General features: G+C 34.5%; 1 protein-coding gene across 11 annotated transcripts in view; it reads right to left on the bottom strand.

Moving 5' to 3' along the window:
• Positions 1-26,187, bottom strand: part of LOC129755813 (uncharacterized) — a 263,710-nt gene that overhangs the window by 170,628 nt on the left and 66,895 nt on the right. For all 11 annotated transcript variants that reach the window (XM_055752472.1, XM_055752474.1, XM_055752477.1 and 8 more), the window contains one exon: positions 3,252-3,339. In XM_055752472.1, the coding sequence (XP_055608447.1) occupies positions 3,252-3,339 (88 nt within the window). The remainder of the gene's footprint in view (positions 1-3,251; positions 3,340-26,187) is intronic.

Raw genomic sequence — 26,187 nt, 5'->3', positions numbered from 1 at the left:
ATAATCTTTCACGTACGGGCTGGTTAAAAATGAAATTTGTGATTTTTGTTCAAATGACATCACTGACGCGATCAATTAGTGAAATTGCATGCCAAGATTAGACAAAAAAATGATTATATATTTTTCAATCCTTGATAGAAAATGTTAGTTGTTTGGCGTAGGTTATAAATTTATATTTTTTCTCCATCCTTTCCTGTGTCAAACGGTATTTTTAGTGAATTTCCCATACGAAAGTGTATGTTTAAAATCAATCCAAAATTTTCTAGATGCACTAGCAAGGTAGGTTCGTTTTGGCTTTTTCCGCAGATCATAATTTCATTAGCAGTTTTGTCACTTGAAAAAAAAAAAATACAACAACGTTAATAGGCAAAGAGTATTTAAAGAAGGTAGTGCCAAGGCAGCCCTACTAAAGTATTGGTACCGGCTGTTTCGTTGATAACTCGAAGAATCTGCTGGAAAATTTTACATTTTGAAAGCATGTTGTTCTAGAAGGATTTTTGTTCTTCAAGATCGGTACCAAAAAAGTTAGTTGGATTTTCGAGTAATTTTCCTATAAAATAGACTATCGAAGTTAATAAAAATGGTGGATTTTCCCAACTTAAAATCGCAAAACTTTAGAATTAGTTCCTTTAGAAATATTCCATGAAAATGTTCAAGTCAATTAAGTTTAAGCTCCTTTTTACAAAAAGTAAACAATTTTTCCATTTTTTTTTGAACAAAACTACGATCTTTTATTGGTATTTTAATAAACTGATTTAAGAATCATTTTTATTGTTAATTGTTCTTTATAAGAATTGTATATGGTAAACCGATTGAATAAAAGTCACCTCAATCAGTTGAACACTCAATAACTACCATCGAGATCTTATTAGAGCTGATTTTTTTTCATTTTTGCACGTTTTAGCTTCAATATGACACACATTCAATAATAAAATGTGAAAAAATACATAATGCAAACTTTAAATGGCTAACAAAGCTCAAAACATTATCAAATAGAAGCCTAACACAATAAAAATAAAATTGGAATTCATTTTCGTTCTAAAACGTGTTCTTCATTGGAATTTCTGCCATTCTCGTATAAATTTTCCATACAATCATTTTTGTGACGTCACAATATAAATTCAATATTGCTCTCAGCACTACTTTATTTAAATATTCCTTGGTTATTGGGATTAAACTATGGATGACTGTTATGCAATATGTTCACACATGCCATTTTCTTCGATGATTGATTTTTAATGTTGTTAGGCCTATATCAAAATGCATTTCGGCATGCCAAGATATGGAACATTAGACTGAGTCGATTAGGGGTCATTTTTTAATTTCTCAAACCCTGGGGTCTCAAAAGCTTCGTTTTGGTCCAAAACTTATCCATGATTTTTTGCAGAATTTTTAGGTAACGTTTACATGAGTAAATTTGAACTTATAGGTTTGTGTGGGAAAATTGAATATTTTGTACTGAAAAATCAACATCATTTTTGTTTCTTCTGTGGAACCGAGCCTGCTAATGGTTTTTGTGCCAATTTATACATTTCTTACAAGAAAATTTTCAATTGAACAACTGATGATGTTGATTTTTCAGTACAAAATATTCAATTTTCCCGTACAAACCTAAAAGTTCAAATTTACTCATGTAAACGTTACTTAAAAATTCTGCAAAAAATCATGGATGAGTTTTGGACCAAAACGAAGCTTTTAAGACCCCAGGGTTTGAGAAATTCAAAAATGACCTCTAATCGACTCAGTCTAATGGAACATGCCAAGTTAAGGCTTACTTTCCCTTGTTGATATTATTTTCCATCAATTGAGTCTAGTTTTCTCATGGTTTCCACAGAGCATAAAACGTGTTATTATTGCTGTTAATCTCACTGATCCATTTTGTTTTTATCATCTTTAAAAATCACTTATAAACACCGCACACTTGCTCGTGTAGCATATAAAGCGTTCATATCTATCGAGTGCAAGTGCTTGGTTGCACTTGGACCTGACCTTTCACCGAATGCGTCTATCAACAACCAGTCGATTTACAAGTCCCTCTGATGCGTGTTATAAATTATTCATAGAAATAATTCGCTAGATTAGGCTTCGTCGAAAACATAACACGTTTCCAGCAAGTAACTTATTCAAAACTAGGTGCAGATGCAGACGTGTCGTGTGAGTAAAGCCGTTGCACTAATTTAAGCCCTTCCTGTCGCCGCCGATTGTAATCGACATAAAGGTGGGGAAAAGTTTTCTTTTCCGGTCAAACAGTTCACTTCTTGGGGAACAATTTCGAAATGAACTGTTCCTTTTCCAGTTTTGCTTCTCCGATATATTTTTTTCTCTCAACATATGGGTTGGGTTTAAATTCTGTGGGGATTCGATGTTTGTAGTCTGCTCGAAATTACTAACATACCTTACCAAGAACAAGAGTCGGGGTATGGGAAGGGAAAAAAAGGAAAACGAATTGCCGTCGTTGTCGTCGGTGAGTTCCTAGAGTGCTATTTTAAAGTTACAGAAACTGCACGCCTCTTTAACGACATGGCGCGCCACTTTGCTAGAATTAGGTAGAACATATAACAGTTGAGAGAAAACGGTTCAATGGCCACTGAATGAGTATAGCGCGAAGAATGTCGCGTGACTGTTCTACATATGGCTGAATACGATTGACCATTTTTGGAAAAAAAACTCTCTACGAAGTCATCATCTGTTGAAGGAATAATTTCGAAGACTGAAAACATAATAAAGAGTACGATTTGAGCTAAAAGATGATGACGATTACAGAAAAACAAGAAATATGTCATAAGAAAGGGTGAAAACGTTGAAAAATTGAAACTATTTTTCCAAATTTACCGCAACTTCAAGCAGCAGAGCTACAGATTCTTTTCCTCAGATTTTTGATTGGTCACGAAACAATCCAGAGAAGAAATATTGAAGCCCAGAAACCAGAGCAAAACAACAATACAACAAGTTATTAGTGTTATTAAAAGTTTTCCTTCCTGGGGGTCGCTGTTGGCTATTTTTCTTTCCTTCCAAGAAAGCAACGATTCGACGAGGAAAACTAAAAAAGAAAAGCAAAAAAAACTGCAACTTTCAGCTGGTTTAAGGAACTCATTTTCCCACCCGAAAGCTACGGGGGAGCTTTCGTAATCCTGGACTGGAGCATATGAAATTGGGAGTGTTTTTCTTTTATTTTGTGGATATTAATATATGTGTATTTATACACATAGATACTCATGAGTAGTGGGTTATCGGATTTTTCTTAGGCTTACCTTTGCAGTAAAGATCGTTGAGATTTCGGTGTGTTCCAGGCAGAACGGACGGTGCGCAATATTTGCTCGATATCCGGAATTTTGCGACCTGCAAAACGGACGAGAAAGTTGGAAGAATAATCAATAAACTCAATATAATATGTATATGTGACTGTTTCTGATTGAAAATTTAACTAATTGCCGATAACACTAGTTTACAGCATTTTTGAACTCAGTAAACTGAAGGTCATTTCTTATGTAAAATCGAGCCCTGAATCCGAAAATGAAATTCAAAAAAATCTCAGTAGAACCGTTTTTGAGTTATGCTCCAAATATGAAATATCGGAAAAATTAAAAAAGTTCTTGTACTTAGATTGGAATATCTCGGACGGCATAACAGTAATTTGAAATCCCTCTTTTGCATATTGAAGGTGAACAAATTTTCTACCGATCATCTAAACACTGTTTTTGCGTTTGACCAACAGTATTGTAGATATTAGTGACTTTATGAGAAAATTTTTTATAAAAAACGCATTTTTTTAGAGAAAATTTTATTTCAAAGAAAATTTTAGACTCGATGATAGCATTTAAAAAATCCTATTTTCTTTTGCGCTTGAATGCCAATTCAAAACAAAGATTTCCAGTGGTTATTTATCAAAATCGGTTGAAAATTGAAGAAGTTAAGGCTACTTCAACAGAATAGTATTTTTTGTAATTTTTTATAATTTAACGAACCGCAATACATTTATCATAGTATAGGAAGAATGAAACATGATAAATCTCACTCGCTCAAAGTCAAAATTATTTATTAGCTTACCAGAAGGTCACATGCCAAGTTTCAGGAAGATCTGACCATAAGGAGGGGTTGCTTGAGTCTCAAACGTGAATAAAATTTTGAGGTATTTTGCCCGGAAGGAACGAAAAATACAGATTTTCATCAATAACTTCTTTCATCATTAGCTGATTGTTTTTTATGGTTGATTTCTTAAAGCCTAAGTTAAGACAAATATTTCACCCGAAGACTGTAACTCGATTGGATTTGAAACAGAAAAGTTATTGCGGTTCAAAGATTGTATTTTGGTCAAAAATTCTCGTATAAAACGCAATGCGTAAAAAGTACTCATTGCGTGTTGGACAAAATTTGCGGCCTTTGAACTGCAATAACTTTTCTGTTTCAAATCCAATCGAGTTACAGTCTGCGGGTGAAATATTTGTCTCAACTTAGGCTTTAAGAAAATCAATCATAATAAACAATCAGCTAATGATGAAAGAAGTTATTGATGAAAAACCAGTATTTTTCGTTCCTTCCGGGCAAAATACCTCAAAATTTTATTCACGTTTGAGACTCAAGCAACCCCTCCTTATGGTCAGATCTTCCTGAAACATGGCATGTGACCTTCTGGTAAGCTAATAAATAATTTTGACTTTGAGCGAGTGAGATTTATCATGTTTCATTCTTCCTATACTATGATAAGTGTACTGCGGTTCGTTAAATTATGAAAAATTACAAAAAATACTATTATGGTAAAGTAGCCTTAACTTCTTCAATTTTCAACCGATTTTGATAAATAACCACTGGAAATCTTTGTTTTGAGTTGGCATTTAAGCGCAAAAGAAAATAGGATTTTTTAAATGCTATCATCGATTCTAAAACTTTCGTTGAAATAAAATTTTCTCTAAAAAAATGCATTTTTTATAAAAAAAATTCTCATAAAGTCACTAATATCAACAATACTGTTGGTCAAACGCAAAAACAGTGTTTAGATGATCGGTAGAAAATTTGTTCACCTTCAATATGCAAAAGAGGGATTTCAAATTACTGTTATGCCGTCCGAGATATTCCAATCTAAGTACAAGAACTTTTTTAATTTTTCCGATATTTCATATTTGGAGCATAACTCAAAAACGGTTCTACTGAGATTTTTTTGAATTTCATTTTCGGATTCAGCGGCCCGATTTTAAAAAAAATTTAAATTTAAATTTAAAAATTTTGGTCAGTTGATCAAGTTCACGATTTTTTTTAAATTTTGTAAACTAGTGTAATTGATTGAAGTGTTAATATACAAGGAAAAAGTGTTATTTGTTAACGGCACATTGACATTGTATCTCATATATATTAAAATAGAGGCTCGTATAAACGGATGATCAGAATGACATAGAATTTGGAACCCGAGATGTTTTATGGCAAGGTATTGGACAATAGTTTTAAACCCCTATCATTTCAGAGATTACAATTACAAATTCAATTTTAAAAGAACACTACTCGAATTATTTTCATGTGATTTCAAATTCGTTCACAAGCATGGTTTGGCCCAAGAATGTGTCTCACTTTTGAAACGTGGAACTCCCATACTAAATTTATTGAATAAAAAAATCAAAACTCATACATTTTTCCCGGTTTGTTTTGTGAGATTTGGTACACATACGTACGTTATGACATGACAAGTTTATGTATTGCATTGAGCGATATTTTTCACTTTTAAAACTTGGGGCTACCATACTAAATCAACTTAAAATATAAAACAAATGGAACAGTTTTTTGTTGATTTTCATTTTTGAAAAATGGTTCATATATGCAGCTTTACTGACAAGCAGGCTCTAGCAATTTGATTATAAAATTTTAGAATTGAATTTGTAATCCATTCTCAATGCTGATTCGATTTTAAAAAAAGCTGTTCTCCTGGACCTATGAAAATCCGTGTGGTCACAAAATTTATTTATCGGTTTTTCACGATTTTATAAAATTTATTAAAAAATATACATAATATTTGCGCAGCGAGCTAAAGATCCGCAGCTTTATATCCAATGAGCATGGTAAAAAAATGTAATTTCAAATTCTTTTTCCAAAGTAATAACGTAAAGTGTCGTGTCCTGTAGGATGCTGTGTTTAATTTGTTACATTTAAAAACTACATAATACTTAGCTGATATCCTATTTCAAAGTAATGTTAAATATATGGTGGAAACTCGGTATTTTTAACATTTAAAAATATTCTATATCTATTTAAAATTCGAAGCAATTTAACCGAACATTTCCACCTGAAACATTCCAGGTAATATCAGCAAACCACTTGTGGTAATTTTCTAGGGCATCAAACAGTTTTGTCTAGCCATCTGTTAGTTTTATGGTCAGCAATTTATGAACCCACCCAATTTCTGCTGCAATTGTCCTTGACACATGGACGCAAAGTTTATCAGAGCTAACAAATGCTGGCATCGAATTTATTTTCCATACGTCGACAGCGCGCCATCCTTGGCATTTTTAAATGCTAAATGAAAACAAAAACTAATAATTGGCCAGCGGCCAGCGAAAACCTGACTTGGAAATTTTTACCATTGCCCCAGATTTTCCGATTGACCTCCCCGGCTGGCTTGGCAAAACACGTTTGACACCGATAATGCTTGAGTCCCCCTGAGTCAACAGCCAGTAATCGGCAGGAAAACCGGGCCAAACAGAATTCGAAATCGTTGTCGAAAAACAAATGATTGTTGATGGTGGTGACCCGGGCGAAGAAAAATGCGGTCAATCACACGCAATTATTCATTCCTCTAAGAAGTTTGTTGGCCCAAATACAGGCACCACCGAATTATAGTTCCCACGAGGAGGGTTGTTCAGAATGTGAGCAGCCGAGTTTTCCTCGTGCTTCGGAGATTTCCTGCGATAAGTTAACGAAAAATCTTTCATGCTTGGTCTAGATATGAACTCTCGGATCTTTTAAGATAATAGAATATCTTGAAATAGATATTGGATGTAGTTTTCAATAACAAATTTCAAAATTCGCATATAAAATTTGATAATTGTTAAGATTTTCTATTACGTAATGTAACAACCGTATTTAAAACATTACATTATGGACATCGAGAAGAATAGTAATCAGTCTAAAGCATGGATCACTACAAATCTGGACGCATTGAAACGGGTCTATCTCGGAGCTATGTGAACGAAATAAAAATGTAGGGTTTTCATTGCACTTTAAAGGAAAAATAATAAAAAATTATTCCGATGTTGTTTTGATGAATTTTCGCACTTTTCATCGAGTACCACTCATTATAATTTGGACACCCTATTCGCTGGCCATTTTGTTCCACAATCTCTTCATCTCTGTTCCATCCAGAGTCGTGCTACCATTCTTCTTCATCTTCTGCTTGACAATTACCCAAAATTTTCGGTAGGGCGGAATTGAGGGCAGTTGGGAGGGTTGATGCTCTTTTCGACAAAATTCATCCGTTGGCCCGATACCACTGACTGTAGAACCTCTTTGCTGTAGTGGAAGCTTGCCAAATCTGGCGAAAACTTAACTGGTCCTTTGTGAGATCTAATGTACGAAAAAAAAGAGTTTTTCAGGCATTCCTCCTTGTACATTTCGGAGTCCATGGTCTTTTTTTTCACAAAAAACCGGAGTTTTTCGTCCGCAGCTGCAAATACCTTGCCAGATCATACACTTTCTTGCAAATTTATTAGCAATAACGAATTCAAACTTGCCGGGGACATCACCATGACCGGTGCAGTGCACCACTGCAGTGGATTTATAAAATTTTGGGCCAGGAAGCTGCCCAAAATTCATCTTCGCGTACGTTTCGTCATCCATGAGGATGCATTCGTCGTACTTCGTTGGAATCTTGTTGTATAACTTTCGGGCACGTCCTTTGGCTACTAAGTTATGCTTCAATGTCCGGTTTGGTTGCTTACTGGTCCGATAGGATCGTATTCCTTCGCCCAGACGAATCCTTCTGACGGTGCACCGGTCGGCGTTGAATTTCTTGGCGATGTCGTAGTCCGACTACCCAGTGTTTGCCTTGATCATTCTCAACAGCTTCAAATGCAGTTTCCGATCCTTAATGCCACTATGACGCTTGGTATGAACCTGCCGATCGATAGTATGCATCTCACGGAACCGTTTGAGAACGCTTCACACGGTTGATTTGACCATTTTGAACAATTTCGCGATTTTTGCACCCGACCACGTCGAGTTTTTGACTTGAGTATCCAAAATTAATTTTCGTCTCGCGGCTTCCATCACGTGTAACTTTTTTGGAATAAAACGAATCGTAATGAAATTTTTAGCACTGATAGAGGAAACATTTCCGAACAAAGTACTATAAAAAAAATTCATGATCCGACAACTAGGAGCGCTATGGTATAATAAACAGTGCGTCCAGATTTGTAGTGATCCATGCTTTACTTATTTCAAAACATGTTTTGCAATTATACTTGCAACCAGATTCTTGTTGAAACTAAACAAAAATGTTGAATTGATTGTTATTGTTGTCGCTTCGGAGAAATAAACGCCAATTCTTTCGAGTCGATCAAATTTATTGACGCTTTTAAGCTGTAAATGTTATATGAACAATTACTCGAGATGTTTTTAACAGTGCAAATAGTATAACTTTCGTTTATAGTAATGTTCTCCTACTGATTAGCGAACAACTTTCACTTTCAGGTTGTGTCCAACCTCTAACTACTAACCTACAATCCATCGAAAGGAAAATCAACTTGGTGCATTCGTGCACACGGTTGGTGAGTACTTTTTACTTACGGTATTATCCGAAGTATCCCGATTATCTTTTGGATAATGCTTAATGGTTTCAGGTGTGGACAATACTTCAAAACTATCCGTATTAACTACGGTTCCGACAGGTTTTATCTAACCGCTAACCTATAAATTCAGAGGGCTTAGTTTCATCGATTGCGTTTTCTATAATTGTTCACAGTACTTACAACGTAATGAAACGAAATCGGTTCGTTAAAACCAGTGAACTTAGTTAGAATACAGGGGATTTGACAACAGAATTAGGGTATTTTATAATTTTCACGTAACCACGTTTTCCTAGCTTTTAACCACCTTTTCTTTGTGGTGAACCTTCGGTTTCTTTCCGGAATCCATTTCACTTGCCATACACTTTACCAACTTTTTAAACTTCGCACTATCCACTTCAAGTTTAGCCGAAAGAATGACCGTTTTTTCAATCGAATCAGTTGGGATCGTTTTTAACACACACACACCTACACAGAGTTTCTTTCATACCACAGCGGCAGTTTCATTCGTTATCTCACGGACACATACCTCATTCATTCATCTACTGTCCATTCAGCAACCCACTGCTAAATGGTGTTAAGGACTGCCAGTTATTTTTTTTAGTTTTATTTAATCATGATTCATGTTTTCCCATATTCAAACGATTGGAATATTTTGTTTTATACATAATTCATGTGTATTCTAAATTGTTTTCTTTTACCAACCCATTTTCTCTTGTCAATACTATATCTACCACAGCGTGTTCTTCTTGTATGCCAGAGTAAAGCAGCACTTGCCCGGATTGTGTCTTGTGTTATCCAGTGTAGGCCAACGGACTTCGCTCAGTCCCAGAATTTCAAGATAGAGGCGGCTAGCTTCTCTAGCAAGTTGAGCCAGCTTCCGAAAAGTACTGCATTGCGATGACAGCTTTTTCTTCGCCGAACAAACTGTCTCGGTTTGCCTTACCACTCGGTTCGCTGCTGTACCGTCGGTGACGAATCAAAACGCTTCGTCTACGTCGCACACGTTCGGGAACGAAGACTGTATCTGAACAATCGATTCAAAGCTTGCGCTGCCGAAAATGTTGTGCTTTAAGCTGTAGCGAACCGAACCGACAGTTCGATTTTCATTCTTTCATGCCTCCTGTTTCGCAAATAATTTCATCCTAACTGTCCGCTGTAGGACGTGACAGTTTTGCGCAGGACTGTCACGGGCGACTGTCATGCCCATACCGTATCCATGCCCGGTCGTATGCTGCTGATGCTGCTGCTCGGTTCGAATAGATCGAACGAGCAATTTATTCCAACCGAGCAGCAGCATACGACCGAGGCGTAACGGGATGTGTGGTGTCGGTGAAGGTTATGCGAAAATTGTTATAATAATTACCTTCGATAAAAAAAACCTTAAGAAGACATGAATTCAATCTTACAGTTTAATACTTTTTTATTATTTTATTTTTATTTTTTATTTAGAATCATAGCCTTAGAAATATTTCACTCACGGGAGAAGTGGGTTAGGATGGAACACATTTTTTGTGTCGATTCGAAGGGAAACTTGGCCGTTATAATTTTTCTCTAGAATTTGTTTGAGTATTAAAAAAATGTAAAAAAAAATTGAGAAAGCGAATTGATAAAAACTAATATAAAAGGCAAGTGATGGGGACCATGAAACATAAAATAAATACTCGTAGAAATAATCATTTTGGGGTGAAAATCTCGAAGTGAGATCTTGTATTGAATCTCAATCTGAAATCTGAACCTGAAACATAAATCTAAGCTTGATACCTTCAACTAGAAAACTGAATGTAGAATTTTAATCTGAATCAGAATATAAAACCCTTCTCTGAAATCTGAATCTGAAACCTGATCTCAAAATTTGAACCTGGAATCTCAATATTAGATTTGAATAAAAATCTGAAATCTCAATCTTAAATATGAATCTGAAATATGAATCTAAAATTTCAAACTGAAATCTGAATCTGAAATTAGAATTTGAAATCTGAATCTGAATCTGAAATCCGAATCTGAAATTGAAATACGAAATCTGAATCTGAAATTCGAATCTTACATCTAAATACGAAATCTGAATCTGAAATCTGAATCTGAAATCTGAATCTGAAATCTGAATCTGAAATCTGAATCTGAAATCTGAATCTGAAATCTGAATCTGAAATCTGAATCTGAAATCTGAATCTGAAATCTGAATCTGAAATCTGAATCTGAAATCTGAATCTGAATCTGAAATCTGAATCTGAAATCTGAATCTGAAATCTGAATCTGAAATCTGAATCTGAAATCTGAATCTGAAATCTGAATCTGAAATCTGAATCTGAAATCTGAATCTGAAATCTGAATCTGAAATCTGAATCTGAAATCTGAATCTGAAATCTGAATCTGAAATCTGAATCTGAAATCTGAATCTGAAATCTGAATCTGAAATCTGAATCTGAAATCTGAATCTGAAATCTGAATCTGAAATCTGAATCTGAAATCTGAATCTGAAATCTGAATCTGAAATCTGAATCTGAAATCTGAATCTGAAATCTGAATCTGAAATCTGAATCTGAAATCTGAATCTGAAATCTGAATCTGAAATCTGAATCTGAAATCTGAATCTGAAATTTGAATCTGAAATCTGAATCTAAAATTTCAATCTTAAATCTAAATTTGAAATCTGAATTTGTATCTGATTCTGAAATCTGAAATCTAATTCTGAAATCTGAGTCTTAAATCTGAATCTGAAATATGAATCTCATATTTGATCCCTAAATTTAAATCTGAAATCTGAGTCTGCAATCTGAATTTGAAAGTTGAATCCGAAATTTAAATCCTAAACCTGAATCTGAAATCCGAATTGGAATCTAAAATCTTGATCTGAAGTATGAATCTGAAATCCGAATTTGTATCTGAAATCTGAAATCTCATATTTCAATTTGAAATCTGAAATCTTGAACTTTATTATTCATAAACGACATCCAATTTCAGGCTGGAAAACAACACGCATCAATGCGTGTCGACCAACTAATAACGTAAGGTTAGCCAGCCGCAGTAGCTAGCTTGAGCTTCAAGCAGAAGATTGTTAATTCTAAATTTACTCGACCCGAGCGTGAGCCGATGGTGATCCAATGCGAATCTCGGCTACAGTCGGACGTAATTAGCAGTACTGTCATGCGAAGTTTAACGCATTGAAAACTGTCACGAAGATTTTCCCAAAACTGTCACGGAGCTTTAAAGGCTATCATATCCACGAGCAAACTTTTGTATGAGGTTAACCAAGGCGTCGTTGTACATCGCACGACCGCGCCTTTTAAAACTGTCGGGGAAGAAATATTCGGAAAGCTTTCACCGAGGTGGATGTGCGACGTTCGCAAGAATACTGTCGTTCGGCAGTACTTTTCGGAAGCCCCAGCTTGCCTTGTTGAGCAAGGGTTAAAACGTTCCAAGTTCTAATTCGTGTCCGTGTTTTCATGCTAAAAGTCGTCGCCAAAGTAGGTTGTTAGCCTAAAGTCCCTATCCCGCGATGGGGCTGCCATCTTAGACTTAGCTGGCGGGAGCCGCATATCATCAATTCAGCCGCTCGCTGCAAGACAGACGCTGTTTGAGCCGCCCCTGACCTGGAGAACAGACGTTCGGTTGTTGTTGCACGCCGTCCCTGATCTGGGGAACAGACGCGTGCGGCCACCTTATCAGTCTGCATGCGACCAAAGCATCCACCATTTGCCATTGAGAATAACATATTTTTAAGAATTTACTGTCTCTTCAACGTTCGGCGTTGAATCGTTATTGAAATTTATAAACTTAAAATCCTTTCTTCAGTGCACATTTTTCAAGAGTGTTTCCGCAATAAAAATTTCCCGTTTTTTCTACAAACGGTGGAAAAAAATTTATTTTAATATGAAGTTCCGTATAAGGTCATTGCTGTATATTGTTGCATATGAGGTAAGGTTTTCAAAATCACAGAAAAATTAATAATTTCACATACAGTTGCGTTCAAAAAAGAATGAAATCGCGTGAAGCTGCGCACCCACTTCCAACTTTAACAAGCTGCCATTTCTCTCTCGGTTTATATTTTTTCATGAAAATTTCACACAATCTAGTTCATCTATCCAACCAACACTCCACAAAATTTGAAGTCTTTACAATGACGGGAAACAAAGTTACAGCTATTCCCGTAAAAAAGGGAAATTTGGAATTGCTTCACTAAATTTGCTGTATCTTTGACAATTTTCATTGAAAATTCTTGAAACTTTGTCCAAAGATGTAAAAATATTTGATCTAAAACCAGGCCAAGTTTCGTCAAAATCGATGAATGTGATCAAAAATGGTGCCGGGTTGAAGATGAGGTTCATTATCGCCCCACAGACGATTTCATTCTTTTTTGGACGGATGTTTATATGGAAAACATCGTAATCTATGTGTTCTTGGTTTTTTCTTACACAAAACCAACATTTATTACAAAGAATGTTGTAAATCGATAGGAACTTCATTCTTGTTTGCTTAGATATAGAAATTGTTCCAACAGAGCTGGTATTGAAACAAGAGCGATTAGAATATTCGCGGTAATTGTGGATCAAATTTTTTTTTTCGGTATAATTAGCAGGTCATTTCTGAAACTCTGTTCTTTTTATTTTGAACCCTGTTGAAACATTTTCTCCTTCGAAACAAAGTAAGAATGAAGTTTTTAGCAATTTGCAACATTCTTTGTAATAAATTTCGGTTTTGTGACAGAAAAAACCAAGAATACATGGATTACGATGTTTTCCATACAAACATCCGTCCAAAAAAGAATGAAATCGTCTGCTGGGCGATAATGAACCTCATTTTCAATCCGGCACCATTTTTGATCACGTTCATCGATTTCAACGAAACTTGGCCTGGTATTAGATCAAACATTTTTACATCTTCGGACCAAATTTTAAAATTTTTCAATGAAAATTGTCAAAGATACAGCAAATTTAGTGAAGCAATTCCAAGTTTCCCTTTTTTACGGGAATAGCTGTAACTTTGTTTCCCGTCATTGTAAAGACTTCAAATTTTGTGGAATGTTAGTTGGATAGTTGAACTAGATTGTGTGAAATTTTCATAAAAAAATATAAAACGAGAGAGAAATGGCAGCTTGTCAAAGTTGGAAGTGGGTGCGTAGCTTCACGCGGTTTCATTCTTTTTTGAACGCAACTGTACTTTAAAATAAGCTTTGTCAAAGTTACAGTTACATTCCTGATTCTAATAAATTTAAACAGATTTCATAATTTTTTAAATTGAATTTCGATACCACTTTTAGAGGCTTGCTAAAACTGATTCAAGAAAATCTTATGACTTTTTGTCAGAGGCTTTGATGCTGAGCCATGTCGAGAAGAAATCCAAAATCGTGCAGCCGGTCTTTATTGTTAAACTTTCTTCATTTCCGTCAATATATTCAAGAACAAAACTATGTCACTTGTTAATGGTGTCGAGGGCTCAGGGTTGTAAAGGATGATTACCAGACAATAATTTCAATATATTGCACATTAAATACACACTTTGATGTAGACTTTAAAAGCTTTAACGACTTAGGTATACGATATTTACTCTTCGGCTAAACCTCTCAGAAAACACCATTAGAACCAACAAACTGTCCTCTACCTGCAGTAGCTTTGTTATGATTCAATTTCAAAGAAAACCTCCATAAACGAAATCGATCAGCAATTTAATATGCTATGTCAACAGAATCAATCCTCCACACCGGCAAAATGCCTAATTGAAAACGGAAATTCATTACCAACCAATCCGGTGCAACAACAACGATGACGACGGAAAGTTTGATTCGATTTTATCTCCTGTCCTGTCCTTGACCGCAACCTTGTGAAAAAACACCCACGCATGGGGAGGGGGGGAGGTGGGGGTCATCCCGTATGTCCGTATGTACTGGTACAATGTACACATGACCTCACAACACGGCTGGCTGACAGGACAGGACGACTGCTGCCAACCCCATCACGTGGATGGTACGCCCATATGTATGTCCGTCCGCCCATCTTTATCTGTACATATCGTTTTATTCATCTGTTTGTATCCGACAAATGGTGACCCCAAGCAACCAAAAGTCGCGTTTTAACTTAACTCCGAACTCCGAAGTTCACATTTGGCTGAAAAAATGTATTACGGGAACTTCAGGTGACTCTTGTTGCGTAAAAGTTACTCAGGAACTTCCATCGCCCTTTGAAAGGTTAAACTATCGATAACGGAACTTCTAAGCGCTTTGAATGGAACTTCTTTCAAGAAGGTCGATAACGTTCGCGTTACATTCCAAAACGCACCATTAAGATACTTGAAGGTGTTTCAAAGAACCTATATGGGAAATCTAAGCGACATGTCAAAAATGTTTTTCAAGAAGGTCGATAACGTTCGCGTAACATTCTAAAGCGCACCATTAAGATACTTGAAAGTGTTTTAAAGAACCTATATGGGAATTCTAAGCGACATGTCAAAAATGTTTTTCAAGAAGGTCAATAACTTTCGCGTAACATTCTAAAGCGCACCATTAAGATACTTGAAGGTGTTTTAAAGAACCTATATGGGAATTCTAAGCGACATGTCAAAACTGTCTGTCAATTTCTTGTCATGGTATTTGTTTATTTTATATCTGTACTGATATTTACAAATGGAATTCAAGATTTTTTCGAATTTTTCTTATAAATGTTAAATAAGATATTCGAATAAATTTTTGATAATGCGAATTTTTGTTATGATTCATATTGTGTACTGAAAGTCCTTTGAACGAAATAAGATACCTTCTATTGACCAACCCACTCAATCATCTCAAATGACATTAAGTTTAAATACTAATCATTACAGTGGCAATTAGCTATTGCTCGATTGGTCGAGAGGCTGGTGAGTTTCATTGCAACCTAGAGAGCAGCGGTTCAATTCTCTAGGCGTGTAAGCAGCTTTTGTAATCAAAACAATATAATTAAAATCAATGAGATAGACCATGATAGACCGGCAACCTAGCAATCTGACATGTGGTTGTCAGAGCAATCTGTCAATTGGATTTTTTTTTTCGGCGCGTAGAAGTTTCTTGACATTCTCTTAGAAGCTGAATAGCGTTCTCTACAGCCCCCTAAACGAACTTGAAAGTAGCTTTAAGAACTTAAATTTTGGGCTGATTAGCATTCTCTTCAGACACAAACGAGAGCTGATTAAGCTTCTATGGAACATTTTTAAGGGAATTCTGGTTGCTTGGGACACGAACCATAAAATGACATAGGTACAGAAAGAGAACGATGAAAAAATCAATTCGAAACCTTATTGCGCATTTAATTGCGTTTTTAACGTTTGTTGTTGAACGTTTTTAGGTCTTTATTTATCAGTCTACATCTTCAAACTTTCTTTAATCTTCAAACGATTCTTTAAATATAAGAGATTGAAAAGAAACATGAAGTTTCATTGAGATCTTATGTTCTGATTTATTTTCAAATTTTTCAAACGCAAGATCACCGAAACTAAAGGTGATAGACTAAAATCGTACAAATGATTTTAATTCATTAGACCAAAGCTTTGAAAAATAAAGGCTTTTAAAAAAATTGCTGTTCTCCTGTGCAATTCGTCAGTCAAGGTTTCGTGTATGATTTGCAAAAACTTTTTCTGGTTTATCAAACAGAAAAAGAAATGTAGAACATAATTCCCCGATTAATCCTGTTATAATTAAGTTTGGCGGTCATTCATCGCATCGAGATTTGATTTTTTTGCTTCTTTTACTCCCTCGTCATGTAACTGCGGTCTTCCAAGAGAAAAATCGTTCGCTGCTGGAATTTGTAATGCAATTTCTGCTCCCTTACAAAGTTCCCGCCTTAGCCTACGTATCTATGTATGGATGTTTGAATCTACCGCTCCGTTCTATTTTGGACTACTGAATGTTCCCCAACAGCCAATTGGTGCCATGCGGAATGATACAGATGAAATTTTGATGATTCACCTGCCCGAATGATTCAGAACTCAATTGAATTGGTGGTTTTTTCCCGCTGTTTTATCGATCCAGCTGAGTTGAACGTGGTGATTTTCTATGAACATTGCTTTTTTTAAGAAACTTATCATGAACTTCATTGGGAGGAGCTTATGGCTAACACATGACTTTCTTACGAACAAAGACAAACGTTACCCGACAAAGTCAAAGTACTCGTTTTAAATAAATCAACAAACTTCCAGATTTTCCGATGGTTGTTCATTTCAGCCAAATTTTTGCATAATTGAACCATATTTGAAGTGTGCCATTTTTGTTCACAAGACCCATCAATTCGCTTCGGTTTATCAAACGTTAACTCCATCTATTATTCATAGGCCGGGAAATCAAACACTTGTTCCCAGTCAGTTGGAATCGAACGTTTAACATATTCACCCGACTGTTCTATGAAAAGAAAATCAATAGTTTGCTACAGCTGTGTAAAGTTGTGGGTACGCTGAGGCGCGAGAGTGTTTCAGATATCAGCCATTGATAGTTGGGTACCGTAATCCGGGGTAAGATTGATCACTTTTTTCAATATTTTTCGATTATTTTTTCTGTTAAGGGGATTAAGGCATGTTTCATATTATTAAAACCAGTATTGGACTCTTATGAACGTAAAACATGGTTGCAAAAATGTATTAGACTACTTTAAATTTGATTTAAAAATTTCGTCGATTTCGTCTCTGTTCAGAATTTGATGTTTTGGGGTAACATTGATCAGTCTCTATTTTGACGGTTTTATCGAGTTTTTTTGATCATAAAGGATACAAAACACCTTCATAATGTTTACAATTGCTAGTTTATCAATTTTCCCTTGCTTTTTAACGTTTTCGTTTAAAAACATTTATAATCGGAAAAAGAATAATGATGCTGCCTACATTTAAGGGCAAAAATTATAACAATTTCTAAATAGTCTGAGCTTCAAAATACAAATGAAATTTTACCTTCACACATTCTCCTAAAACTCCCCACTATTTCCGTTTTCGTTTTTTTCTTAAAATTTAACAATTTGATAGAGTTCCTAGCCATTTTTCAAATACGGGCTTACTCTTTGAAAATGTCCTTATTATTTAAATATATAAAAAAAAAAATTATCATTTAATGACTATAAAAATAGCACTATAACTATACATATTTAAAGCAAAAAGTAATTCTTTCACTTTCAACAAGCCGTTTGCTTCTAAATGCTTTTTGGTATCATCAGGAAGGCTGTTTGTTTGCGAGCTTTGTAAAAATAGATATTTTAAGACTTTGAAATCACATTTTTGCTAACAGAAAAAAAATTTCAAATACAAACTTAACTTTGTCTACTTAATACTCAAAATATAGGCTTTCCAACGTAGAAAACAGTTTTCAAAAATTCTAACTATAGACTGAGTTACTGATGATAATGTGGAAAAATTTATTGTTGGTCAAAGTTACCCCGGTGATCAAAGTTACCCCGTTTTACGGTACGTACACATTGTTTTTATCTGATTACACTGATCTATATTTTTTAGTTTCTGCTGACAGAGGTTTAAAACAACTGCAATTGTTAATTAAAATACATCAACTATAAGCACTCCTTTTGTTTCTCTGGAGCCACCCTTAGAACGTCATCAGAGTGATTCTGAAAATTTATAAATATTCTAAAACTTAATGCTTTAGACATGTCGGGCCCTATACCTGGCTCTTGGAGGAAGAGAGGTGTTTGTTCAAATGTTATTGATTGATAAAAAGGAATATACAAATTTTTGGCTTTTGAGCTCTTCAAGGTATCTCTCGTTAGAAATGTCATTTTTAATGAAAATAATATAAATATTGTTGAAGAAGAAAATGAAGAAAAAAAAACTGAAGCAAACAATTGAGAAAGGAGTTTGAAAATAGTTGTAAGTTGTAATGAATTTAAAATAGAATGTAAGGCTCTGATACTTAAATATTATTCTGAAATATTTCACTGAATAAATTATTTGAAAATATCGTAGTATTATCATCAATTCTCAGATACAATTCTCATTTTCAATTCTGGTTATCTCACACTATCTACCATATCTGGTTATTCCAAAATAAAAATTGATTTCTGAAAAAAGATTACCAAAGTCAGATTCTGAGGTATGGTGCTTTTGGAATTTTATTTTCATTAATATGATTTATAGTTTCAAGCATATAAACAAGATTTTTAATTTTATTCGAACTGAAACGAATGAAAAACTAACCAATTTAAAAAAAAACGATAGTCGAAAAAACTTAACAATCGTATTTTTTTGAAGATTGTTTTTTGCCACATAAAATTTCCAGGTTTTTAAAATTTTCAACTAAAAAATCCGGCAACATCCGGCAAAAATCCTATTTCTCATAAAATTCAAGAGAATGGAAGAAAAAAGGCGTTGAAATCTTATTTCAAAATTCCAAAAGAAAAAAAGAAAAATTTTCGTTGAAACAAATAAAAAAATTGCATTCGACTCAAAAATAATTAACTGTGTTAACTTAATTTGAGATTTTGGTTTGGTTTTGCTTATATTGTGGATGAATCCGGCATTTTCGAATAATCAACAATAAGAAAACCTCTGTAAGTTTTTTCTTAGAAGTCAATTGAAACATTTTTTCCTAGATCTGTGCTTTTTATGGGTTAAACCCAAGAGATTTTTTTCAAGTAAAATTTTCAGTTCGAGAAATTTACCGCAGTAACATGAAATAACTCATTACACAAAGGTGTCTGAAAACAAGTGTTAAAAACATGTCAGACAATTGGCTTGCCTCAGGCGGTATTTAGTACGCTTTAGTCATTCTAGGCCTAAGTCATCTAAGATGCTAAATATATAACGTTCACGAATTGAAACTAATTTTAATTGTCAATTTAGATTTAAAATTTAATAAACCTTCTGTATTGAAACTCCAATCTTGACACACAAAAACACTACCACGTCTTTAAAATTGTTTCTTAGAGAAGTATTTCTAAATTAGTTCATCCATAACTTTATCACTTATCACTATTATAATAGAAAAAAAAACTTTTATATCATTACAAGTTTTATGCTGATATGAAATATTTTTCAAGAAAGCAATTTCAGCCACCATTTTCTTTTGAGCATTTTGATCTTCTAAATATTCAACTCCAAAAAATATATAAAGAAGTTTTATATTTGTTTTCTTTTCTCAATACCATAAAATAATAAAATTTAAACGAATTTTCAAAGAAGTATTAACTAAATAAAAATTTGAGATATTTTTAAGGGCAAAAATTAATTCGTTCTTCAGATTTCAATCAATTTGTTAAATGAAATAAACGCTTTTTTATTTACTTTTAAAGTCAATCTACACCCAATTAACAAAAACTGTGGAATTTAACTGTTTTAGATCATTCAGCGTCATCATGAAAATTATATTCCTTAATTGAATAAAACACTTAAAACTGATTAGTGTTGAAACTTCTTATCTCCATACCACCAAAAAAAGAGGTGGTACACAAAATCTGAAAAAAAAATCGAGTTCAGGATGCCAAAAATTTCCATAGGCATCAAAATATTGTCACTTGAATTATAAATAAAATTCCATTGAAAAGATTTTAATTAGGTAAGACGTTTTAGAGAAACAAATTCGTTTTAAAATGTTATCTTTTCGTTTTTATCTTCATAGTATGTTTGAATTTATAAAGCTGTGGTGATTAAAACCGTTGGTTATAAAAAAAAGAATCGAAAAATGTTGAAAATAAGCGAGTTCTCACGGAATAAACTTTCATTTTCAAAATTTCGAAATGTGCTTACTAAAAGAACATAATTTTTACAAAAAAGGCCGATAAATTAAACTAATATTTTAATTTACCGAACTATAATTTACCAAATTCTATTGAATGGTTTTTTTTTTCAAATAAACTTTCCGAATTTTAAGTCAAACTAATTAAAAAAATGAAATATTTTTCAAAAGTTTGCCTCTCTTCTCTCTTCTGAGTTTCTGTGTTCTAAAAGCATAATTAGTATTCGCTTTCTGTTTTCAATATTTATACAATACTTTGAATTCCTTATTTTTAACAGTTTCATATTTGATCATTCAAGAAATCACCCTTTTCTTAAACTGTTAACATGTTGTGTTTTAAATATCAAAAGTTATTATTGTAAACTTCAATAAATCCTAATCGTTTGTAGCCTTTTATATTGATAACTGGATGAATTTGAATATAATAAAGAATTTTATCTCTGACTTTGATCCCTGGCACTCTTGAAATAAAAAATTTCACATAATTAAATTGAATTCAATTATCATCTGTGTGTTTTGAATAAATTCGCTAATGTTCAAAATGGATTGTTTTTCCTTATCGAAAATTCACATTTCAAATCCTTATCTAAAATTCAAAATAATACATAGGAATTTTGAATCAACTCTTCAATTGAAAATAAAGAAACGAAATGTAATTTAAAATCATCTATAATTTACAATGCAAATCGTTTTTAAAAACAAAATTAATCATGGTTAATTCCTGACCTGATCTGAAATATATTTGAAAACTCAAATTCCGTTTCTTTTCATATCTGGTGATATATTTTATGAATCCTTTTCCTGTGCACTGGTGTTCATGCTGAAAGTTTTGGTTTTATTCGAAATTTTTATACGCATTCGTTTTCTGGTGTTTCGAATATATTGACTTGAAACGTCTAGTTCAGAATAAGTATCATCATTTTAATAATTTATTTATAACTTACCAGAACTAGCATTGATTTGAAACTTTATTCTGATTTATTTTGAATCGTATCAGTATAATTTATTATTTTTTCGAATTTATGTGAAGGTCATGAGTAAAAAATGGTTTAAAAATCAATTTTGCTGTTTATTATGCATTTTTGGTATTGTTATTATTTCTAGCTAAAAATGAATTTCGAAAGACCCACCACCCCCCCCCCCCCCCTCCCCCCCATGGACGGGTCTTTCGCACGGGCCGGCTCCTATCTATTGGAATATGAGAGAAAATAAGTATTTTCCTTCGTATGCGCATTTAGGCCGCTTCTCCCCTATGTGGGAGGAAAATGAAATATTTATTAGTTTTTGAATCGTTCCATCTAAGCTAGATGTTTATTCCTTCATGTAGATTTTTTGAATAAAATATTTTTTATTTTTTGATATTCTTCAATTTTAAATGTGTCTTCATAGTTGAAATCGTCAAGTAAGTTTTAATACCTTTAATAAAGAGAAAGAACTTATTTTTGGGATGCATTCTGTAAAAAATGAAAATAGCAACAAAACAAATATCGAGAAATTTTTTTTTTCAATTTGTTAAGTTGTCACAAAAAGTAACAAAATTCAAACACTTCATTGAAACATTTTTAATTATTAATTTTAATCATTTTTTACAAAGAAATATATAACCCATCCGATAAAATGGTGGAAAAAAAATGTCTGCTTTTAATTTGTTATTCATAAATCGAATTACATTAGCATCAAACAATGGTTACAATGCTGAAAAGAATAATGAGAAGGTTAGACTGCTTGTGAAAGAAATACGCTTCTGAAGCGCATACTGGAAAACCGATTACTACATAAAAAAAATCCTGCATTTTAATTTTCTTACTATAAACGCAACTTAAAACTAAACGTACCGGAGGCGGTCAAATGACGGTTTTTGAACTTTAAATGATGATAAGGCCTAATATATTTTTTTTTTCGTAAATTTCACGACAGGAACTACTTTTATTTTCAAAATGCAAGTATTTTTGCGTTTTAATAATTTTTCTAAGTGTTATTCTTATTCTTTACTTCTGAAAACACAATAAAAAAAAATTGAGCAAAAATTTTAGAATATACTTTTAATTAATAAAATAAGGATCTCAAATTTCGAAATTGGGTCCACCCGATCCCAATGTGATCGGTTTTGAATATTGAGTTCGATTTTTTAAAAATGTTCTAACTTTGGGTTAAGTTTAAGGTACAAAATTAAAATATTACTTCTGGGCAAAATACCTTCGAAATAGCTATTGCTCATTATCTTTTAAATGAGATCAGTAGATTTTCAATATATCCTAATACGGCTGAGATATGAACGATCTAAATTTGCATGTTTTTTAGAGGGTGATCCCAAACTTTTGGCCGGCAGTGTATGTAGGAGAGATATTTAGTGAAATTTTTTGCAAAAATGTTGCTTCTACATTTCATTACGTAGCTGAAATTTCCGAAATACATAGTAGAGGGTCATCAATTTAAACTAAACACTAGACTTACTCAAATTTATATGGGAAATTCAAAACCTGTAAAATGTTATGCGCTGCAGGCTGAAATTGATCCTAGTCCTAGTGCATGATCTCATGTCAAATTTGGGCCAGATTGGATCACGGGGAGTGATCGCTCAACGAGCCTGAAGTTTGTATGGGATTTTTAGACATTTTGTTCGGGAGAAACATGAAAAACTAGTTTTTCATCAAGAACTTTGGTTTCTTTCGGCGGATTTCTTTCGAAAACGGGGTTTCTTAAAGCCTAGTTTATGACAAATATTTTGTCCGAAGACTGCAAATCGACTCGAGTTAATATAAAAAGTTATTAAGCTTCAAAAATGGGCTAACTTTTCTAAGGGTGGTATTCATCATTGTTAATGAATCGGGACGTTCGAACATTTCGACGCAGCATTAACCGTGATGAATACCACCTTTAAAAAAGTTAGCCGATTCGAATCGATTTGCAGCCTTGGGATAAAATATTTGTCATACTTTGGGCTTTAAGAAAACCCATTTTTAAAAGTAATCGGCCGAAGGAAACCAAAGTTTTCCATAAAAAAAACTGGTTTTTCATATTTCTCCCGAAGAAAATGTCCCAAATTCTCATACAAAGTTCAGGCTCGTTGAGCGACCCCTTCCCGTGATCCGATCTGGTCCAAATTTGGCATGAGATCTTGCACTAGGCCAAGGATTAGTTTTAACCTGCAGCACACAACTTTTTCAAAAGTCGGGTCATTTGGGGCACACAACTGAACACTCTTAGTAACTTAACAAAAGTTATTTGGTGACGTTCGGCCCAAGAAATTGCAGTGGCTGTTTGAGTTTGATGGACCCACTTTTACCAACCTCAGGACTTTCAGTGATTTTTTTTTTGTTGATCAACACGAAAATGTTGGAAATTTAATGTACTTCAACTAGGAAAAATGGGGGGGGGGGGGAGGTTGGGAGTGGGAGGAACACCCCAATAGGACCGGGCATGTGTCAAGCTGTGATAAATTCATAATTACTGATATTTTTTTTTAAAACGGACACACACATAGGCTCTCAGTGAAACTTCATGTTTTTTTTGAAGAGACCTTTTTTCTTAAACTCTACGGAGTTGAAAAATTGCCACACTTTGTTTTGCGTATAACTTTTGAATGCATAATGGAAACTGATGAAACTTTCAGTAAAGTTATCTGGTAATGTTTACATGTGCAAATTTTTGTGATGTTCTGGCAAGTTGTTTTTGAGATAGCGCACAATGAAGAAATTTTTCGACTTTTGGGTAACACGTGCGCCACCTCTAATACATGCAATGAACCACCACAGAATATCTCAAAATTTTGAATATGGTGGAATTTATAACAAATTTAATCGATTGCCCTCTTTAGGCACAAAAACAACATATGTGACTATTTATCAATCCAACACCGTTTTGCGTAATGGCACGATTCCAGATCCAACTTAAACAGAGTATAAACTTTTAGGGATCTATGGAATTGTTTTGCAGGTAAAAAGGTAATTGTTTGTATTTTTAACCATTCATCGTGTCAATAGTTATTAAAGAATGAGTAATTTGCCGTTTTCACAGATCCTTAGCCTCTTCAAGTACTAGACATTAAATTTTTCATTTTTTCTTCTTGTTTATCTCCGCGAAATACAGGCAAGACTTGTCAACGAAAAATTTCTGGTTGGAAACCTGCCAGGTGCCGCTAATGATTTCGTTTTGCTGTCCATTACGAAACTTTTTAAAATATCTCCCCACAAGCAGTCCAAATATTTTGCGCACGATTTGACCACCGTATTTTGTTTATTTTACCGGTGAGCAGCTTTTTTACCTAGTAGAAATTGATTCATGCCTATTTATAACGAACCAGTCAGAAAAATCTGGCTTTTTTATCATTTCATCTATTCATATTTGTGATTGAGTTTGAAAAAACCTTTCACATTCCATCGCACTACATGGAATGAATCATCTTCACTTTTATTCAAATTTTAGCACACTACTGGAACTTGAGGACTTCTTAAACGATTTACCAAGTGAACTTTGGTCGATTAGTTGATTTCCAGCGGCTTTTTTCCCACTGGGCCTTTTTTGAATTTTTCTCGATCCTGCCCAAAAAATTTTGTCACTCCAGTTTTGGACGTTATCTTAAAAACCAATTGACAGATTGTCACCAAACTTTGTACACGTACATATTACATTACTAGGTAGCTCCACTGAACATTTAATCAATTTCTATCCATGCATTCAAAAGTTATTAAAACAAACAAATTGTTGCATTTTTTCCCAATACCAGGCTTCCGAAAAGTACTGGCGAACGACAGTATTCTTGCGAAAGTCGCACATGCACCTCGATGAAAGCTTCCCGAATATTTCTTCCCCGACAGTTTTAAAAGGAGCGGTCGTGCGATGTGCAGCGAGGCCTCGTTTTACCTCATGCGAGAGTTTGTTCGTGGGTATGAAAGTTTTTTAAGCTTCGTGACAGTTTTGGGAATATCTTCGTGACAGTTTTCAATGCGTTGAATTTCGCATGACAGCACTACTTACTCCGTCCGACTGTAGCCGAGATTCGCTCGGGCCGAGTTAATTTCAAACGAACGTATGAATTTTCCTTTTGCTTGAAGCTACTGCGGGTGGTGATCACCCCAATCACCCTCCCCTTCCCTTTTCGCCTAACCTGCACCGGCATCACACATCGCGTTTTCCTCGGTCGTATGCTGCTGCTCGGTGCGAATAGATGGCTCGTTCGATCTATTCGAAACCGAGCAGCAGCGCATACGATCGGGCATGGGTACGGTATGGGCATGACAGTCACCCGTGACAGCCCTGCAAAAACTGTCACGGCCTGCAGCCGACAGTTAGGTGAAATTATTTTCGAAACAGGAGGCATGAAGGGATGAAAACCGAACTGTCGGTTGGGTTCGCTACAGCTTAAAGCACAACATTTTCGGCAACGCATGCTTTGAGCCGATTGTTGAGATACAGCCTGGGTTCTCGCACGTGTGCGATGTAGCCGAAGCACTACGATTCGTTACCGACGGTACAGCAGCGAACCGAGTGGTAAGGAAAACCGAGACAGTTTGTTCGGCAAGAAAAAGGCTGTCATAGCAAAGCTGTACTTTTCGGAAGCCTGCCCAATACACTCCTTAAGCGTACATCTTGCAAAGTTATGATGACTAGCATCTTACAAATGCCAAAACACCAGACCACAGGAAGTGTACTATGTATTCGATGATCAGGGTTCGGTCTCAGTTTTGGATTTAATCGTTTATGAATAAAATCTATGTGAGTAGTCCATCA

Source organism: Uranotaenia lowii, chromosome 3 (genome assembly GCF_029784155.1).
Source record: "Uranotaenia lowii strain MFRU-FL chromosome 3, ASM2978415v1, whole genome shotgun sequence".
In the NCBI taxonomy this organism is placed as follows: Eukaryota; Metazoa; Arthropoda; class Insecta; order Diptera; family Culicidae; genus Uranotaenia; species Uranotaenia lowii.
The sequence above is the reverse complement of the archived record's forward strand: the minus strand, read 5'-3'. Positions and strand labels throughout refer to the sequence as shown.